General features: G+C 41.8%; 1 protein-coding gene across 3 annotated transcripts in view; it reads right to left on the bottom strand.

Moving 5' to 3' along the window:
* Positions 1–1,639: 1,639 nt before the first annotated feature.
* The window catches only part of QC (glutaminyl cyclase), a 113,291-nt gene continuing 94,446 nt past the window's right edge, over positions 1,640–20,484 (bottom strand). For 2 of the 3 annotated variants that reach the window (XM_087697100.1, XM_087697099.1), the window contains 7 exons: positions 20,406–20,469; positions 20,099–20,216; positions 7,720–7,817; positions 2,787–2,857; positions 2,655–2,679; positions 2,484–2,538; positions 1,640–2,381 (listed from right to left, as the gene is read on the bottom strand). In XM_087697100.1, the coding sequence (XP_087553226.1) occupies positions 2,281–2,381; positions 2,484–2,538; positions 2,655–2,679; positions 2,787–2,857; positions 7,720–7,817; positions 20,099–20,216; positions 20,406–20,469 (532 nt within the window). In that variant the 3' untranslated portion in view covers positions 1,640–2,280. The remainder of the gene's footprint in view (positions 2,382–2,483; positions 2,539–2,654; positions 2,680–2,786; positions 2,858–7,719; positions 7,818–20,098; positions 20,217–20,405; positions 20,470–20,484) is intronic. The other variant, XM_087697101.1, reaches the window with a different exon arrangement.

Here is a 20,484-nt window from a genome sequence, read left to right as displayed (position 1 = left end):
TCATAATTGATTATCAATCCTTTATGTTTAGCATAATCTTTTTATATATTTTTTCCACGTGTTTTCTTTTTGTTGGTGGTGGCTTGGTTTCTCTCTCCCTCAACCATTGGCCAATTGTCTCATCAACCCTCACGTGATGGTGAGATCACCCTCCTTGGCATCTTGTCTTGATTATAGTGTACCACAATTGACCTTGAATCCCCTTCACCTAGGACCAACATTTGAACCACAGTCAAGGCTTAGCCCTCTTGGATTTGTTACATTTGCCTCTCGAAGAAAAGTCAACTGATACTATGTGGGTTTAGAGATTGGAAGGTAACCTAGATGTTAGCAATGAATCATTAAGGAAAGGTTTAATGGTAAGAAGAGGGCAATGATTTTGATGGGACTCTTAATCCCACTTATCATATGACTACTATCCATAGTATTTCTCCATTTCTCTTGGAGAAAAGTCAATTGATACTATGTGGATTTCGAGATTGGAATGCAAGCTAGATGTTAGCATTGAATAATTGCAAGGAAAAGCTTATTGGTTATGCTAAAGAAAAGGGCAATGATTTTGATGTGACTCTTAATCCCACTTGCATATGACTGTTCATACTATTTCTCCATTGCAACTTTTCATGGGGAAAAAATACACTAGCTCAAGATAGAGAATACACTTTTGAATGGTGATCTAATGAAAGGTGTATGTATTTCACCCTCATATTTTCTTCAACAGAAAAAGAAAACAAAATGTAGGTTAAAGAAAGCATTTTATGTAATTGTTACATTTGCCTCTTCGAGAAAAGTCAATTGATACTATGTGGGTTTGAAGATTAGAATGCAAGCTAGATGTTAACATTGGATCATTACAAGGAAAGGCTTGTTGGTTATCAAAGAAAACTTGGGCAAAAATTTTGATGAGACTCTTACTCCCACTTATCACATGACTACTATTCATAGTATTTCTCCATCGCAACTTTTTATGGGGAAAATATACACTAGCTCAAGATAGAGAGTATATTTTTGGATGGGTGATCTAATGAAAGGTGTATGTATTTCACCCTCATATTTTCTTCAAAATAAAAAGATAAAGTGTTTGCTAGAGAAAGCATTTTATGGCTTAAAGAAAGCTCCTCATGCTTGGTATGAGAAGATGAATTTATGAAAGATAAATTTGCTAATGTTATGTATCAACAAGTTATGGGATGGCTAACTTATGTATGCATTATAGGCCCAAACCTTTAATTTGTAGTCTCAAACTTGGACTGTTTTCATCCATAGCCCAAGCATGGAGTATAGGCCAATAGTTACATATTTTTTAATATTCCAACTACACCAAACACCTTGCATTGTTCTATTGCAAGGGGCATAACTATTTGCCAATATTCCAATTGCACCAAACCCCTTGGGTTGTTTTATTGCAAGGAGGGATCATTAGCACCAAAATTGTATGCTGTCTTAGTGCTCCCCCTACATGTTGGATATGGTCAAACAACATACTTCTGATATGTACTATAAGTGCCAAGTTCACAACTACTTAGCTTCTACTTGACACATTGATAATGATTTCAAATATTGTTAAGAGTGTTAAAGGTGTTTTGTGTATATGTATGATAGAAAACAAAATCCAAGTTCACCAGTTTTATATCCTCAATGAACAACAATTCTCCACTTTCAAAATTAAAATGTTTATGTGTGTTTGGATAAAACTTCTTAGGGTGATTGGCATTTACATTGCCCTACCGAGCTGACAGCCATGAGCCGTCCTCGTTTTGGTAGCACGTGGGATAATTCACCATGTTACGACGGGTGAAACAAACTACCCGCCAGTCAGTGTGGAAATATCCAGCAGTTGAGAGGGATACACGGCTGAGCAAGGGGCCCGATGTGACATCGGGAAATCGCTCTTGTGGTGAATTGCATTCTTCACTTTGAGCTTCTGTGTAATAGACCTCCACAACTTCCATAAGTACGAGGCTCTTAGGACTCATGAGATACAACTCCAACCGTGGGTCGTGAGACTTGGACACTACACGCCGTATGGTCGTAACCCTTTGCACTGTTAATCCCATATGGTCCTACATAGTAGCATACGGTAGGTAAAAGACACTATTCTAAAACCTGTGAATGTTAAGTTTTCCATCTTAGCTCACACCTCAGTCAAGTATTCCATGTTATAACATCCAAAATAAACATGCTCTGTTCTTGTGTGCCCTAACTACAGTATCTAAAATCATGATAATTCCCAACAACAGGAAATTTTCATACTTTCGGAAATGGGTCTCAAGGTACCAGCTAAAGATCACATCTATCCCAAATATCTCTGCGATGCTTCAGGTCTTCAGAGTGTGGATGCACCTTTATCTCAAATAATTTTGGCCAAAGTTTACCAGTCACTGCAAACATTAGGCAAACCCAATCATAAGCTACGAGATTTAACAATCTGATTGATACAAATAACTCAATAAAGCTTCATTTCAAGAAAGGTACGAACTCACCATATATTTTGTTGTGCTCTCTATCCCAAGCAATACCGTTCAAAACATCAACAAACTACCAGCACACAGATGTAAAGATACTTGATGGTTGATTTAAACACACAAAGAAAGCAGAAGCCACAAACCCAGAATTCAAAATGCAAAACAGAACATCAACATCCCATCGTGTACCTTGTTGCCAGCAAGAAGGTTTTTCCTGCGATCATACACAACGAAATTCAGCATCATCCTGTCAGACATAAACACTTGAAACCATAGTGGCAGATGCAAAAGCAGCAGCGGAAGGCATTGCTCTACAATTACCGCAAGTCATGGAGAAAGATCCACCCCAGAACTGTCCCATCTTTTGGAGAGATCCTGGCGATGCAGTCTTTCTGCAAGAATTTTCAGACACTTTGTAGAGTTAGTAACAACGATATCCAGGACAAGGTACATATACTTGCTCTACACACATAGGTTACAGGTGTGTAGAGTTCACACACGAGAGAGAAGCTGTACCTCGTGTCATTTAAACAACAAACCCACTGTTTTCTATATTTCCAGTTAAGGAGTTGTGTAAACAGATCTCTGTTTAATCCTTATATTTGTTCTGCCAATCACTAGGGAAGGTTCGAGATTGATCTCCTCTCAAGCTTGAACCTCCTGCCATTACGTCTCTCTCCGCCAGCCTCTTGGCCTGTATCTCCCTACCCCCAGTTCCCTCCTGCCACCCATATCTTCCAGGCTTCTGCTCGCTCCTTTGTGCTAGCCAGCTCCTCTAATCTCCTGCTCCTGCTGCCAACCTACACATCCCACCCCTTGCTTCTCCTGCCAATCTGATGAGCCTCCTATCTCCAGCCTCCTCTACCCTTCCGCGCTCTCAACCTCCCACCCTTCCTCCAGCTCTTACTGCTCTTCTCCACCTCTCGTTCAGCCACCTCTTGTCCAGCGGCCAGCCCCATGCTCCTCTTCCTCTTTTCCCCGCTCTTGTCTCCTTACATCCAGCCTGGATTGCTCCCGCTCTGGCCTGCTCCAGCCGCTTCGTCCCTTGCCCTGACCTTCCCTCACTCAACCGTCACTCCAAGGTAAAGCTCTCTTTCGCGACTTCCCCTCAACCATCTGTAGGGAAAAGACTTCGACCTAGCTCAGGGACTCTATGTAGGTTCAAAGCGAGTTGTTGACTGACCCTCTTCAGTAGAGCAGAAACAAGCAAGAGAAATTTCAGCATATATGGTCCTCACAAAGATCTCCACCTGCGTACCACCTAATACAATCCCACATATGAGGTTCTACCCTTTGACAAAACTACTAGTCATGGACACCGTGACACAGTCTCCCTGTTGAGGTAGCCTGCAGAGGTGTTCTGAGATGACCTGCACTCAGTTTATCCAGGCTTCAAGCAGCTCTAATTGGATGCTCGGAATGGTGCAGCAATCACTCAATTCCCTCCCTCCCTGAAATCGCGTGTCCAAAGGACAGGTGGCGGTAAGAGAGCAGTCCTATGCTGATATACTGCCTTTTCAAAAGGGTGTCCCCTTTCATGCTCTGGGCACTCCCCAAGGTGTATTCATATTCCCAGTACTTGCATAGGGGAGATGCTCTAGCTACTGGAGTGCTCAGGCAGGTTAGTGTTACATTTGCAAAGAGCACAATCAATTAGCAGATTCATGCCATAGAACTAACTGCAAGTAGGTAAATCTAGCAGGTGGAGACCACAGAGTCAGCATGAGGATGAGGACAATGGTGGGGAGGCCCTCACACAGAGAGCGGGATAGATAGAAAGAGGAGGTGGAAGGCTAAGGAGATGAAGAGAGAGTGCAGAGGTAGAGCTAATGGGTTGGACTCTAAACGGCAGTGACAAATCTTTGCCCTTGGGCCTAGACACAGGCTTGGTCTCTTGCTCTGGCAGAGATTTCACAGCTTCAGGAGGTCCCAACTGTCAAGAAGCAGACCGAATGGAGCAACTCAGAGGCAAGTAGAAAGCGGACCATTGCTGGATAAATGGACTTCTAGCGTTCAAAGATTGTAGAGTTTCCACTCAAATGGAGGCAGCCTAGTCAAAGAGGGGGATCATGCTGCAGACTGCAGCATATGAGAATTTAGAAAGGCCAGGAGGTGGCACCATAGCTATGCCAGTCTAAACACCAGCTGACTTATTTTATCGATGTTTCACCAGGGAAGTAGTCCATTTAGTTAGGGCCTCCAACATGCATCAAGAGCATCACCTTTTTGCAAGTCCCATCACTGCAAGAACATCCTGCTAGGACAGAGTACTACTTTCTGGGTTCCAGGCCTAGAGGCAGTCAATACGAAGACTGATCTACATTAGTATGGTGGAGACTTGGGTTTAATCTATACAAGCTTGAAACATCATCATTCCAAGGAGAGCTCTCTGTGGGTCTCAGTTCAGATAAACGAGCATGTGGTGGGTTGGTTGGTGGTTCATGCCCTCAACCATAAAAGACAGGAGAATCGACTTCTTTGAGCAGGCCTGCCAAAAAGTTGATCGTACAAATCTCTCATGATGACAAGCGGCTCAAACCGAGGTCTCTAGTCAAAGCTAGGGATTAACTGTAGGTGGAAACATATTGACACGTTTAACAAGCACCAAAAAAACCTTTCACCAAGATAAATGATGAGATGACACACATCTGCAAACTCATTGCAAGTTTTCAGAGGATTCAACCCAGAAACCTCATTATGACAGCTTTAATTCTGTGTTTGTTATCTACATGTGTGAATACCTACAAAAAATGCCTGCATCCACATCAAGCTAGAGGCCGCCGAGAGAGTATGGGAGATTCAAATGTACAGAGGAGGCAAGATGCCTACACAAACCATGTGGGATTCTAGTGCCTCCTTTTATTGAGAAACATCTCATACAATTTGGCACCATAGGCCATAAAAATGGAATTTTTGTTACCCTTCGTACTAGATATTCACCCTTAAGGTGGCCAGCTTGGAAGATATCCATTCCCTGTGCTTATATTCTTTCATGCATTTGGATTTATATGATGGTTTTTACCATAATAATGAGGGCATGGGCATTTTCATAGAATTTCCTTCTCCTGGAGTAGAACAAGCGACAGTCATTGTAGCTTGAAAACTAATAACAAGCTTCGATCTATGTTTGTTCAAAGAAAGAAGAGTTCTAGGGGGACACAATAGGTTCTCTCTAAACAAGCTGAGCAATGTTCCTCATGTCTTAAAGTAATGGATTGGAAGTTTTTCATTTTCATTCCACAGATCTGGTGCAGCCCAGGTATGAAAGAATGTTAAACTTGGGAGCTTATGGAAAGTTGTATGGAGATCTAGAGATTATGGAAGATTAAGCAGAGGAAAAGGACCATGGCGCTCTCTCTTCTCAATCGTTGCTCAACTTGGTGCTTAGAAAGATTTTGAAACCTGCCATGGATTATTTGATTGCAAAAGACAAAGTGATCCTTCTCAACATCTCTAGACATGCCAGAGTAAAGGAAACTCGTTCAATTAAAGGTGCTGATTGCTAAGTTGATAAGGGGATCCAGAAGAATCCCAACCTAAGGCCCAAAGGGAAAAACAATACTTCCTACAACTAGCGCACAATGCAATTCCTATGGTTGTTTGATTCATTGCTTTCACCCCAGTTAGTACTGAAACAGTACTTCCTACGACTATGGCACAATGCAATTCCTATGGTCACAGCAGCAGCTCCATTGACTTTCAAATTGATGTACCAAAGTCATCACTTTTTCAGTTAGTTGAGCTTTTTTAAGAAGTCTATTGAAGACCCTAACGTACAAGTTATAATCAATGCCAAACTTTGAGGGTATTGGCAAGAAGTTGCTTTAAGGAATTCAGACTTCCATGGGGACACACATAGACAGGGAAAGGCTTCAAACCCTTGTGCATAGACCAATCTCTTTCCAGAGAAAAACAAAATAGGTGGTTAATAGAAGTCACTGAATAAATAGAGAAAAACAAAATCTATCTTTGAACTCTACACCAGGCCAACTTATGTCTTTCAACCATAATTCACTTTCAGGAAATATGTGGAGGTATCTCTTAGCTAAAGAATACAGAGCATGTGCTTATAGGTAATTCCAGAAGGAAAAAGTCCAAGGGGAGAAGAAGCAAAAGCTGTAAACTCAAAAAGGGCATGCGAGACAGCATGTGGTGGGAAGAGAGGAGGAGATAGATGTTGATTTAACCTCGAAGTCATTTTATTTAATACTCCAGAAAGAAAATCAAGTTTTCAAGCCTTACATCAACTCCTGACAAGTCATAACAATTATATAGGGTTTCAGTTAAAAGGGCTACCTGATACATACACTACGGACTTCTAGACAGAATAAAAAATTTGCTAAGGAAATACACACAGTACAGCATCTAAACCGCAGAGTCATGCAAAATTCATTATCATCCAATCTTGGTTCCTTCTCCCCCCCCCCCCCCTTCCTCATCCATGTTGCCATAGTCTTTAGTTGCTGCGGGCTGAATCTCATCATCCTCTTCTTCCTCATCATCTGCAGTTACGCTGACCCAGGATCCTCTTCACTTTTATGGAAGTATAAAAAATCGCATGCAAATTTGGCATCGGCATATTTCAGCAGCTCTTTGTTTGCCAAATGTACTTCAACAAATTGTTGTCACAATGTGCCATGCATGGATTCCAACAAGGCAGATATTGAAGGGGGAGTTCTTAGGGATTGCCTTCATGCATACACCTTCATTTAGTCAGATTTTAAGATATTGAAGAGGGAGTCCATCAGGATTGACTACATTCATGTGCACTCTTCTAGTCAGTGCACTGAATTTCAAGATATTGAAGGTGGAGCTCTTACGGATTGCCTTCATCCATAGATTTTCTTAAAAGATATATTATAAAGAGTAGTTACCACTCCCAAGGACAAAAGGGACAAGAATTTACTTTGATTGATAATAGATGTTACTAATGTGTATCATTGTACATTTATAGTTTTTCACTAACTTGTTTCATGGGATCACACTACAATTGACATTAAATTTACATTCAAATGATACTTCAATTTCATGTTCCACTGTGGGTGATGGCAGTATAAGTTTTGATACATATGGGCCATAACGTGTTGTATGTTAAATTCTGACCAACTCTTTTTGTCCATTCGATTACACTATGATTATATGAACCTTACATTCAAATTATCAACCTGATCATGTTATTTGCAGTACAAACCAAAACTCACATAATCAAACAAATACTTATGTCAATAAATACTTCATGAAGTACATAAATTACCATCCAAACATTGGCCCACAACTCATCCCCGATATACTCCAGCTCATTTAGTAAACTGATCTCTTTCTCCTGATCCTTTACAATGAACCTTCTCTCTTCTGCATGGACAAAACATACAGTGTTGTATAAATATGTGCACATAGGCACATGCACACCAAAGCACTCGTATTCTTAGGATTGTGGGTAAAGGTTCAACTACTTGAGGCATCCATGTCATGAAATTCACAATTCTAAAGTAAGAAATAGGATATGCTACACACTTAAAGGGATGTAGAATTATCAGCATATGAACAGGATAATAGCACTTCTACATGAGGACATGGAAAGGATAGAAAAACCATTTTAAAACCCTAACCATTGGACAACACATTATCTATGAGCGCAATAATAAAATAAATGTTTTCATTAGCTGCAAAAACAGACACATCCACAAAAGGGCCAATATGACATGTGAGACTGAAAGTTTGACATTTTATGAAATATAGTTACCTATAGAGTGCTGGAAAAAAGGTACCAAATAGGTGTGACAAAAGGTACAAGTGGATGGAAATAAAAACCAGGTGGAGATAGTAACCTTCGACTGCTAAATCCCTCACAGGCCCCTCCAACATGTGATTATCTCCTCGAAAATGAATTCTTTGGGAGACCTTTGTTGATATCTAGCAATGATCTCTTTGTTGGGAATAAAGGGCCATCGTGCCTTTTATATGTGCACAGGTGTGAACACACCCTTAGGCACATTGTACTTTCATACATATATCTATCCAAAACCTAAAGTGGTACACTCGTCATTGTACCAAAAAAAACGTGTTCACTCTATACTCTGCTCTCTTGCACTCTTCCTGTCTCTCTCACTGTGCATAATGACTGTCTGTCTCGATCTCCGTGCCTAATCGATTCCTTCAAATTGGTATCAGAGCGTAAGGTGCTACAGACGGTCGTCAAGCTGAGCGAGAGCTCAAAGGCGAGTAGTAGAGTCACAGGTGTAAGCTGCAAGCAGTGACTCTGCGACAGGCGTGGACCAAGCGTGCGACGGGCTGTAGAGCTGATGATCGAGAGGCTGTTGCTGCGTGACTAGTCAAGCTGCGCAACAAGCGACGCGACAGGGAACAACGACCAGGCGTCACGGAAGGAGGGCACGCGGGCGAGAGGCCACGCCAGCGATGAGGTCACGAGACGGCGAACAGGTGCCGTGTCCAGTGGGCGTGCGTCACATTGCACGGCTAACGGGTCTGTTGACCCGTCAAATTCTTTTTTCTTTCCCAAAATTCAACTTTTTTTTTCTCTTTGAAAATTGCTTCACCCACTGACGGGGCTCTGCGCGCGTAAGCACAAGACTTCAGATCTGTGCAAAATTGGCTAAAAAATTTGGGGCTTTTGTCGAATCTCGGGATCTCAACACAGAAGTGGACAATCTGACTCAGAAATTGCAAAGTCGGTGCACATCTGCCCTGAAATTTTGGGGCTTTTCACATTTTTAGTGAAATTCTTTCAATTTCACTGAAATTAGTGCACACAGGACTTGGAAAATTTGGGGATTTGTCCAGATTTCATACGCGCAAGATGCAACAGTGATATTTGTCTCAGAAATGGCAGGAATTTGTGACATTTTGTCCCCGACATTTGGGGCTCTTCATATACATGCACAAATTGGGCTGAAATTGACCCAATTTCTCGACATTGAGGCACATTGGACCCCGTGTAATTTGGGGCTTTTGCGATTTGGGCAAAATTTGTGCAGCATTTGGTCATTTTATGTACATGCAGGTTAAATTCTGCGCAATTTGGACATCAACACTTCGTAAAATTTGGGGGTTTTGCCGAAATTGCTTTATTTTGGCAAAATTGGATAGTCCTATGCATGACAGAGGAAAGGCAGATGTATGTTTGACGATTGTGAGCACAAAATTTTGGGGCTTTTGACCGTTCGTGTCAAATTTTATGCCCGTGGGTACATGTACAACAGAAATTGCAGCTGAAATTTTGGGATTTCTCATGTAAAGTGATGTACATGCCTTTTGGAACAGCTGTAATCTGTTGGATAATGCTGTAGCACTTGGTTTGGTGCTTCTGAAAACTGAATTACAGATCTGAAATCTGTACTTCTGCGTGGTCATTTATTGCTGATTGGTACTTGTTTGTACCTTGGTCACCTGGGTGACAATTTGGGCCTGCATTTACTGGTTTTCTGGTCACTTTTGAGCTGACAACCATGGCTGGCAGCAATGACAGCAGTAATTTGATGCATATAAAGAAGCTTGAAGGTGCACATAATTTTGTAGTGGGGCAAAAACAGTGCTACAATATTCTGTTACAAAAGAAGCAGGCAAAGCCGATCAAAACTAAAGGGGCAAAGCCTGTGGACATGAATCAGGACGATTGGGATGAGTTGAATGAGCTTGCACGCTCAACCATAGAGCTATCGATTTCTGATGCCCTGCTCTTCAACATTGAAGGTTTAGATTCTGCATATGCTATATGGACTAGACTGGAAGAACTGTATGCACAGAAGAGCGCTGCAAGTAAAGTGTATTGGTTGAAAAAGCTCATGGATTTGCGTATGAAAGAAGGTACAGCAATGTCTACTCACTTGAGTGAGTTTAACTCCATTTTCAGCCAGCTGGTTGCCTTGAAATTTATGATTGATGAGGAATTTAAGGCTATTTTCTTGCTTTGCACTCTACCAGAGAGTTGGGATACATTCAGGACTGCTATGAGCAATTCTAATGTGATCCTTTTGTACGCTGATGTAGAGAGTGCTCTACTTATGGAAGAGATGAATTGGCTAAACAATGCATCCAACAAGTCTTCCAGTGCTTTGCATACTAGGGGCAGATCACAGCAAAAGGGCAAATATGATGGCAAGGGACGCAGTAAATCACGTGGCAAAGATGTTGAATGCCATCATTGTGGCAAGAAGGGTCACTTTAAACGTGACTGCTACAAATGGAAGAAAGAGAAAGGAAAAGGCAAGAAGACAGATGATTGCAAGGAAGAGAAAAAGGACACTCAGCCTAAGAAAAGCAGTGTAAAAATTGAAGAGGTGAATGTAGTCACTCATGACAGTGATAGTGGGAGTGATGTACTCTTTGTCTCTTCACATTTTGGTGCACATGCTCTACTTGCAGATGCAGATGATGACATGCATACCTGGATTCTTGATTCAGGTGCTGCTTTTCATGTAACCCCTCATCGTGAGTGGTTTTCCGCATATACAGGGGGTCGACATGGTGTTGTCCATCTTGGGGACAACTATGCATGTGAGATTGCAGGTATTGACAGTATGCAGTTACAGTTTCAGCATGGCTCTGTCTTTACACTTTAGCATGTATGGCATGTACCTCAACTCAAGAAGAGCTTGATCAGCACAAGGTAGCTAGATGATGATGGTTTTCATACCACCTTTGGTGATGGAAAATGGAAGATCTGTAAGGGATCTAGGGTTATTGCCAGAGGTTGCAAGAGTGATACGTTGTATCCACTCCATGTATGTAGTGTGCGTAACCATGTTGTTGCCGTGACCGAGCAGCCAAGTGTTTCTTTATGGCATGGCCGGTTGGGACACATGAGTCAAATAGGAATGAAAGTGCTTTCTCGTTTGGGTTACTTGCCTTGTCTTTGTTATGCTGATTTTGAGCACTGTGATCATTATATTTATGGCAAACATGCACTGACTTCTCACAAAAAGTCTGTTTCTTTGAAATCTTCTCCTCTAGAGTTAGTACACTTAGATATATGTCAAATGCCAAGATTATCTTTAGGGGACAATAAATATTTTGTCACCTTTGTCGATAATGCTATACGGAAAGTATGGGTTTACCCTATTCGTAGCAAGGATGAAGTGCTTGACAAGTTTAAAAAATTCTTGGCATTGGCTGAAAATCAGAAAGATAAGACACTTAAGTGTCTTCGCTCTGACAATGGTGGGAAATATGTGTCCAAAGCCTTTCAGGCATTTTGTGACAGCAAAGGGATAAAGAGGGAGCTCACTGTTCCTCATAATCCACCTCAAAATAGAGTTGCAGAGCGTATGAATCGGACCATCCAGGATAAGGTCCGTACGATGTTGTCTCATACTCCATTACCCCATGATTTTTGGGCAGAGGTTGTTATGACAGCCGTTCACTTGATTAATCGGTCACCAAACAGGTCTTTGGGGGGTGGGGGAGTTCCCCAAGAAGCGTGGTCGGGCAAGCCACCTTCATATGCTCATTTGAAAGTGTTTGGTTGCGAGGCTTTTGTACACATTCGTAAAGAAAAACGCAGCAAACTTGAGGCAAAGTCCTGTAAATGCATTTTCCTAGGATATGGTGACGAGGGTGAAATGGGGTATAAATTGTGGGATCCCGAGAAAAGGAAAATAGTAAGCAGCAATGACGTTATCTTCCGGGAAGATCGCATGCACAAACAACCCGAAAAGACTGAGGAGGTCTGTAGGGTTGTATTCCGGGAAGAAATACCTTTTGGACAGCAAAATGTGCCCGCTGTACAGCAGCAAATACCTGCTGTAAATGAACTTGTAAATGTAGGAAATTATGCTGGAAATGATCAGTCAGCTATTGCCCATGAAAATGAGCCATTACATGTGCAGGAACAGCCAGGACAGCAAGCTGTAAATGCTGATTTGCAGGCTGAAATGCCAGGACAGCATGCTGAAAATGGAAATTTGCACGAACAGCCAGCAAACAATGACCATTGGGTTAGGAGATTGTCTAGGGCTACTAGACAACCTGACAGATTTGTTCCTGGTGCAATTAATGTGACTGAGTATGTCATGTTGAGAGACTGTGGTGAACCGTCTTGTTTCAAGGAAGCAATGGATAGATAGGATAGCAAGAAATGGTATAAAGCCATGCTGTCAGAGATGGAATCTCTTGAAAAAAATGGCACTTGGGACTCGGTGCAGTTGTCTAAAGGGCAGAAAATCCTTCCATGCAAATGGATTTACAAAATGAAAGTCACTTCTGGTTTCTCACCAAAGTACAAAGCAAGATTGGTTGCAAAGGGGTACAAGCAGGAGCATGGAATTGACTTTGATGAGATTTTCTCTCCTGTAGTCAAAATGACTACATTGAGAACCATTTTGGGCTTAGTTGCAGTTGAGAATATGGAGCTCATACAGATGGATGTAAAGACTCTGTTTTTACATGGTGATCTGCATGAAGACATATATATGCAGCAGCCTGAAGGGTTTGTTGAACAAGGGAAAGAACAAATGGTATGTAAACTCAAAAGGAGCTTGTATGGGCTGAAACAAGCACCAAGAGAATGGTATCATAAGTTTGATACATTCATGCAATCCCTAGGCTTTCATAGAAGTCAAGTGGATCATTGCTTGTACACCAAGAAGGCAACAGATGGCAGCTTGATTATCTTGGTTTTGTATGTTGATGACATGTTGATTGCTGGCAGGGATACTCATGCCTTGGATTCATTGAAGCAAAGTCTTCATGGCAACTTTGACATGAAGAATCTGGGTGATGCAAATCACATTCTTGGCATGCGCATACTCAGAGATAGATCTAAAGGTTTACTCTATCTATCTCAGCAGGAGTATATCTACAAAGTTTTGCAGCGTTTCAATATGGAGGGGGGGAAAACAATTGGGGTTCCATTGCCTCCATATGTGAAACTCAGTGCAGAGGACAGCCCTACATCTGATGATGAGAAGGCTGAAATGGCCAAGATACCATATGCTTTAGCTGTTGGCAGTTTGATGTATGCTATGGTTGCTACATGTCTTGACATTGCTTTCGTAGTGGGAGTGGTTAGCAGATACATGGCAACCCTTGGCAAGAAGCATTGGGATGCAGCGAAAGGTATTATGATATACCTCAAAGGCACAAAGGAGTTGTGTATCTGCTTTGGAAAGCAGAAAGCATCTGTTGTTGGCTTTATGGATGCAAACTATGCTGGTCGTACGGATTGTAGGAAGTCCACTTCTGGGTATGTGTTTACTTTCACAGGAGGAGTAGTCTCTTAGATCTCCAGGCTACAAAAGTATGTTGCATTGTCTACTACATAGGCAGAGTATATAGCTGCCACTGAGGCATGCAAGGAGGCTTTATGGCTTTCAGTCTGGTGGGAGAGCTTGGAATCACGGAGTTACCTGTTCTCCATTGTGATAGTCAGAGTGCTATCATGCTAGCACGGAATCCTGTCTTTCATGCAAAGACAAAGCACATACAAGTGAAGTATCACTTCATTAGAGATGTACTAGACAGCAAGAGCATTGAGCTTGTCAAAGTGTACACAGATGATAATCCTGCAGACCTTCTCACGAAGGGTCTTCCAACAGAGTGGTTTGCTCATTGCCGACAAATGATGGGAGTTGGATAGATATATTTATTTCAGCTTTGTACATAGACTTAGCTGATTCTTTTTTTTCCTCTTAAGGCACATTGCCTTTAGGTGGGAGGTTGTTGGGAATAAAGGGCCATCGTGCCTTTTATATGTGCACAGGTGTGAACACACCCTTAGGCACATTGTACTTTCATACATATATCTATCCAAAACCTAAAGTGGTACACTCGTCATTGTACCAAAAAAACGTGTTCACTCTATACTCTGCTCTCTTGCACTCTCCCTGTCTCTCTCACTGCGCGTAATGACTGTCTGTCTCGATCTTCGTGCCTAATCGATTCCTTCACTCTCTGGTCCTCATGTTGGATCATTGGGTGGGAACCCTAAGCCTTGGTCATCTGGCCTCTCTGAGCTGTGTGGATTGTTGCACTATAGCTCCTCTTGTAGTGGTCGTGGAAACAGTTAGGACCTAGGAGTGGACAGTAAACTAATGGTTCTGTAGTTGCTGATCTGCTCCTTGGTGATAACTCTCTATGCAAGGCCCCCATACCTACCTGCACTCCAGATATGGGGTATATTTAACACCACTGTGTTTTGAAGCTCTTGGCGTGTAAGATCAGTCATCCTAGCATGCGCAAGAAAGGCATTAGTGGATTTTCAGCATCAGCAGAGAAGAGACTTGACCGCATGCCACATCATCTCCATAATAAAGCTCTGTTTTTCATCTTTCTGTAAGCTTTTTTTCAAATCTTAGAATCTTCCAAGGTAGAGTAGTAAGCCTAAAGACTTTAAAACATTCACACAAAATCCATCTTTTTGCAGATTGTTACATAGTTACTCATCTTCTTGCATAGTAGAGTTCTTAATTCAAGGTCAGTGGCGAACATGTTTGACAGATGTTCAAAAAGCATGTACATTTGATTGGAATTTTGCCATTGGGAAATTTATAATATAGCCATTTGATCCAAGATTATCCCAGATTAGTAAAGCAGGCCCTCTAAGCTATTGTGTTGCAACACATCTCGGACTGCCAAACAAAACTGTTACATAATGGACAATTCTCATTTCCTAACACAGTTACGGACAGCATGCAATCAACTTTAAGATTTTGAGGCATCAAGGAGAGGAGGAGCAATGGTCTACAGAGGAAGGCACAATGTTGTTCAAGCAAGTGTGACTTCTATCCTCATTAATTTCTCAGCAATTGTTTACACCCAGAACGTAGTATGCAGATCCATTGCATGTCATGGACAGGTTCCTTGCTTATCCGAGAACTGTGGGAAGAATTGTGAGCCTTGGCAGGCAGCATGCCAATCTGATAAAAACAGAGCAGGTCTGTTGGACTGTTCTTGAAGACCCCAGGGTTTGGAATGCCCTGAAAGCCAGTCTGTGGCAAGCAGGTGTACTACAGCTCAGAAATTATGAGCAAAACCAACACATACCAGTTGGCATGTGATACTTCTGATTGGTGCTAGGCAAGAAGAGTTTGGCTGAAATTTAGTCAGCTGTCATGGTGCCTGCAGGTTTATCTTGTGCACTCTGCATAGGGGGAATAGGATTGTTTGTATCATACATCTGCCCAAGCTCATGCTCTTAGGAATTATGTAGCAGAATTCAAGAAAATATGACCACTAACACTCCAAACAAAATACTTTAGGGGAAGTAGGATGCTCACCAAATGGGAGCTTAGACTATGAATTTTCATGATAGGGCTGCTGTGTTCTATTTGACTGGTAAGATACATTTGGTCACTTACATTCAAAGTTGGCCAATGAGCATGTCTACAAGCTGAAATTTATGTCTAGGCCAACGGTGATTTTAATGAGACTTTTGTACCACCCTCCTTTGTTGCTCAAACGCATGAATTCCCATCTTGTGCTGAGGAGTCCCCTTCTTCTTTGAAGGAAACAAGGAGTAGAAAGGAATCATCTCCACACTTGGACCCAATTCTGCCTTCCTCAATTGACCTTAAACATTGACCACGTTCTGATACCCATGGTCAATCTCCTTCTTTGAAGGAAAAGGAAGCGGTACACATACACCCTCACAAAGACCCTCTTGGCACTTCTTACCTAAAAAGAATAGGTTTTGTACATTTTGCCATAAACCGTACCATGTAGATGACAATTGCCACTCAAAAGGCCAAGGGTCTTAAACCCACACCCAAAATCACCTCATCCCTAACTAAAGGTCTTCTATCCACACCAAAGATAAATCCAATCCCTAGTCCTAAACCAACCTTAGTCCTTTCGACAGTGGCAATGCCACTCATAGATACATACTCATTGCATTGATTTTTCATTTTGCTCTCATTTTCTCTTTTTTTTTTTTTGTATTTTTTTGCTTTGGAGCATCTCACTACTAATCTTTGCTTTGTCAATTCTGATCTCTCTTGCACGGTTTCTATTTTTCACTGCAAGGTTGACATGCAGGATTGCACCGGTCCTTCCTGGGTTGTAACATGGGATGCACACCATTCCTTTCATGGTTTCATCTTCCTAGGAGATTTGCTCTTCTACCAGCATGAAAGCTTCCCCTCCCAATGCAGATCGTGCAACATCTCTCTTGATGCTATCATGGCGGTGACTTCTACTTTGGTCTTCTAGTTGGGGTGCTTCATCCACATCCTCATTTTCATGGTTCTCCACACCCCATGAAGACCAACATCATGTTCCTCTTTCTCCTTCGGCCTTGATATCCAGGGTTGAGAGGGGGTTGCTACCCTTTCTTGGTATTCTACAAGATTCGGCACTCATCTTCGACATTGGCCTCCCTTGTTCGTCTCTTCTCCTTTGCATTGCATGAATTCATCATCTTTGAAAAGGGTGCTTGGGCAAGTGACTAATTTCCCCACGAGGGATACTATATAAGTGGCACCTGTTGCATGCACATTCTCATCATGTAGCATACTACTATGCATATCATTTTGCAGAGCACACTTGGACAGATACTGAGCTATCTCCAATGGCGGTTCTTCACCACCTTCCTACCACCTCGCCATTCTTCATCACCCTTTCCCTTGTCATTGACACCCTCAAGTGGTTCGATTAGCTTGTTTGTTTTGTGATGTGTTGGATCTAATCATTTCTTTTCATTCTCCCCACGAGGCATAGTTACTTGAAAGGCCGTAGACAATATCTATTCTCCACAAAAAAAGAGTTCAATGTGGTTCCATCCGCCTTTGTAGGACTTGGGAGGCCATTGGGCAACCCACGAGCACCTTTGTAGGACTCGGTAAGCCATTGGGCAACCCACAAGCACCCTTTGTTTGATGCCTTGTTCTCTTTGGAGTGACTACTTTGAACTCCCTTGATAAGATAACCATTGTCTGGATAGTCTTGGTAGGCCACGCGGTAGCTGACGTACACTTGTTGTCCAATGCCCTGGCTTCTTTGGTGTGGGACGCCCGGGGGAAAAATGGGCTTGAGCTTTTCTTCTCGTCCCTTTCCAGTTCCAATTTTGGGCTTGAGAGGGGATGTTGAGCTAAAATACATAACCCATTGATTAGCTCTTTAAAACAGCCCCAAAACAACAAATTACCAAAAGTTTCATTAAAGGGGGAGCAATTCTAGAGAATTTATGTGTTCCACATGCAAAACCCTAATTTGTGAGAATCCTTCTACGTCTATAAATAGATAGGCAGCCCACCATTAAGCCCTATTCCTTGTCTTGCAAGTTTCAGCCCATTAGCACTCTTCCACTATCTATCCAACCTCTAGCAACTACTACTACATGGTCTACATTGTCACCCTGCCTCCCTCTGCTTCAAGTGATCAGCTTCCATCATCTACATCAGGTCGTTTTTGTGTTTTCAGCACTTTTCTTTGTCAACCTTTGCTCCGACCAATGGTTTCTACACTCCAGATCCATCTCCAATGGATGACATCCTTCAACCACTCCCTCAGCCCACTCCCACAAGAGCCACCATGTCTTGAATAGCTCTACCCTTCAGCATTCTGAACATTCTGTCCTTCATTCACAACATTGATTCATTCACTTCACAGTTCTCATTCTTCCCTGTTTGTGTTTGTGTTTTGTGATTTGCGTTTTGCATTCCGTGTTTTCGTTTAGGGTTGGATTTTACCATGTCACCATCTGAGTCCTTGTGTTTCCATGCCCAAAAAGGAGCACAAAAGAGGAGTGACAAAGAGAAGAAGATCAACTGGGAAATCCCAATATTCCACATGTAAGGTAACCTATAGTGAAGAACAGACTACAATAGACATGATGAGCTAATACAACCCAAAACTCAACCTCGGGAGAGAAGCCACAATTCCATTACTCCATGCTAGAAGGTACATGCAAGCCTAGCCACCAAGCCATAAATGAAACATCCAGAGCCCTGAACTAGGAGGAACCCGTAGATCCTAGGTATCACTAGGAATAAAGGGAAAGGGAATTAATGGGTGAAATGGCATGGAGATGTCAACCAACCCATTTGTTCTTCAATAGAATCCTGATTACTCTGGTTGTGTTACATGTGGTGATTTATTGTATTTGAAACCTTTTGATTTAGGATGGATATTTGGACTTTCTTAATTATTTGAAATTAGGAGAATGTGAACAGATATGCCACCAACAATCATACACAATGTGACAACCAGGATTCAAGAATATAAATGAAGATCAGAGAAGAATCTCACTTTGCCAACCACTGTCCACATTGCTGCATTTGGCATTCGCATCTTTCGTCCGCTCTGGACTGCTGCATTTGATTTCTGACCTAAATAATTTTCACCCATCTCTGCTTCTTTATATAGTCCTCCATCTACTTTGGCACAAATTACTGTCAACTCAGCCCAAATCAAGCTGGAGGAAGGTGCATCTCCATCATGTCAACCAGGTGGTGAATGTTGCCTTTTTCACAAAAATGCAAATTGTATTCAGGACCATTAAATCTTGCAGATTTATTGAATAATTGTGAGAAATTAATGACACAGAATTGGACAGCGCAAGATGCTGATGTGTGGAAGCTGGGCAGCAGATTTATGAGGTAAACATAGGAATTGGGAACATGGATGGCAGGACATAACCCAAAACACAGCAGTGAGGAGTTGGGCGGCAGCACCTAGAGGACATGTATTTGATGGAGTAGGGCCACAGCACTGCACCCAAACACCTGTAGAATGGGCAGGGTGGCAGCAACAATAATGACAATGTGTGATGATGACGAGGCGAGATGAAGAACAGGCGTGGAAAGTGATGGAACAGAGATGAAGTGTGCAATGCCCACAATTCCCTTTCATAGAACTTTCACAGCCAATTGTCCTACCAAAACTGTAGAAATCTGTAATTAGTTTAATATAATTGGGCATTCTTTTGGGGCTGTATGAAGGCCAAAGGAATCGAACCAATAATAGCCTCATTCTGAGATAGCTTGACAGCCCCCTGAGATAAACTCTCGCTAAATTCTTTCTCTGCAATGTCTTTCTTGCATCTCCTTCGATGCTTATGCACACATTATCATGCAAAATCCCAGGTAGGCATGATTTTGGTTATTCCGTGTTAATATCGGTCAAAGTGATGGCTTCCACCATGCATATTTGCATATAATGGTGTTGCATGTCATTCTTGGCTATCTAGTTTTCAAACAGTGTCAGGACCTTATCAGCACATCACAGCTGCAGCAGATTGTCCAGTACTTCAAGGTTGATACTTATAGTGTCCTTGTCAAACATTTCTGCATATCACTTTTATGATCCAGCATTTACAAGTCACAATATGAGAATTATATCTTCAGTAAATCTTCTAGGTAATCATCCCTAGGTGATTTTGTCGACCGAAATCTGGGGTACAAATGAAAATCCACATTTTATTGTGATGCCAATGGTGACTGATTGGTTTTCTCCCCGGACCAAATTTATCATGTGAACCAACGGTGGTAAGTCTCCATAACTTGGACAAACACAGCAGATGAAATGAGCTTGGGCTAAATGAGATAGAATTGAGCTTATAGTTCTTTTAGAAGCTTAGCAAATCCTTAAAGCTCACATAAACTTCCTATTAATTATTAAGAGCTATCATAGGTGGAAATGCATTTTTCAGTACCAAGAAATCTTCAATCATCCCACACCACCTGCGAAAGTAGAAGGCTTCATTACATAAATTGTAGAGGTGCCATCGCTTCCATATATTACATGTCCATCCGTGGTCAAGCCCCAACCATCCTTCATTGGGTGTCTGAACTTTTTCAGCTGATTCAAATTCATATAAATGATCAAACTGAAGGCCCATTGAGAAGTAGCTAAGCTTGAAATCAAAGAGACCAAATGAACATTCAAACGTTATCTTTGAGAAAACCAAACCATTCTTGAATCTTATGAAAGGAAGATGAAACAAAACAGGTTCAGTTCACTTGCAGCACAGTTTTTGAATAAAGTTACCAGATCTAGTGAAATCTCGTCATAAATGAAGCCAGAAGTAACCCTCCAAGCAAGTTGAAATAATCTGAAACAAGAAACC

The sequence above is a fragment of the Lygodium microphyllum genome, chromosome 17 (assembly GCF_053477565.2).
Source record: "Lygodium microphyllum isolate KBCC chromosome 17, Lygodium_microphyllum_v1.1.10, whole genome shotgun sequence".
Classification (NCBI taxonomy): Eukaryota; Viridiplantae; Streptophyta; class Polypodiopsida; order Schizaeales; family Lygodiaceae; genus Lygodium; species Lygodium microphyllum.
The sequence above is the reverse complement of the archived record's forward strand: the minus strand, read 5'-3'. Positions and strand labels throughout refer to the sequence as shown.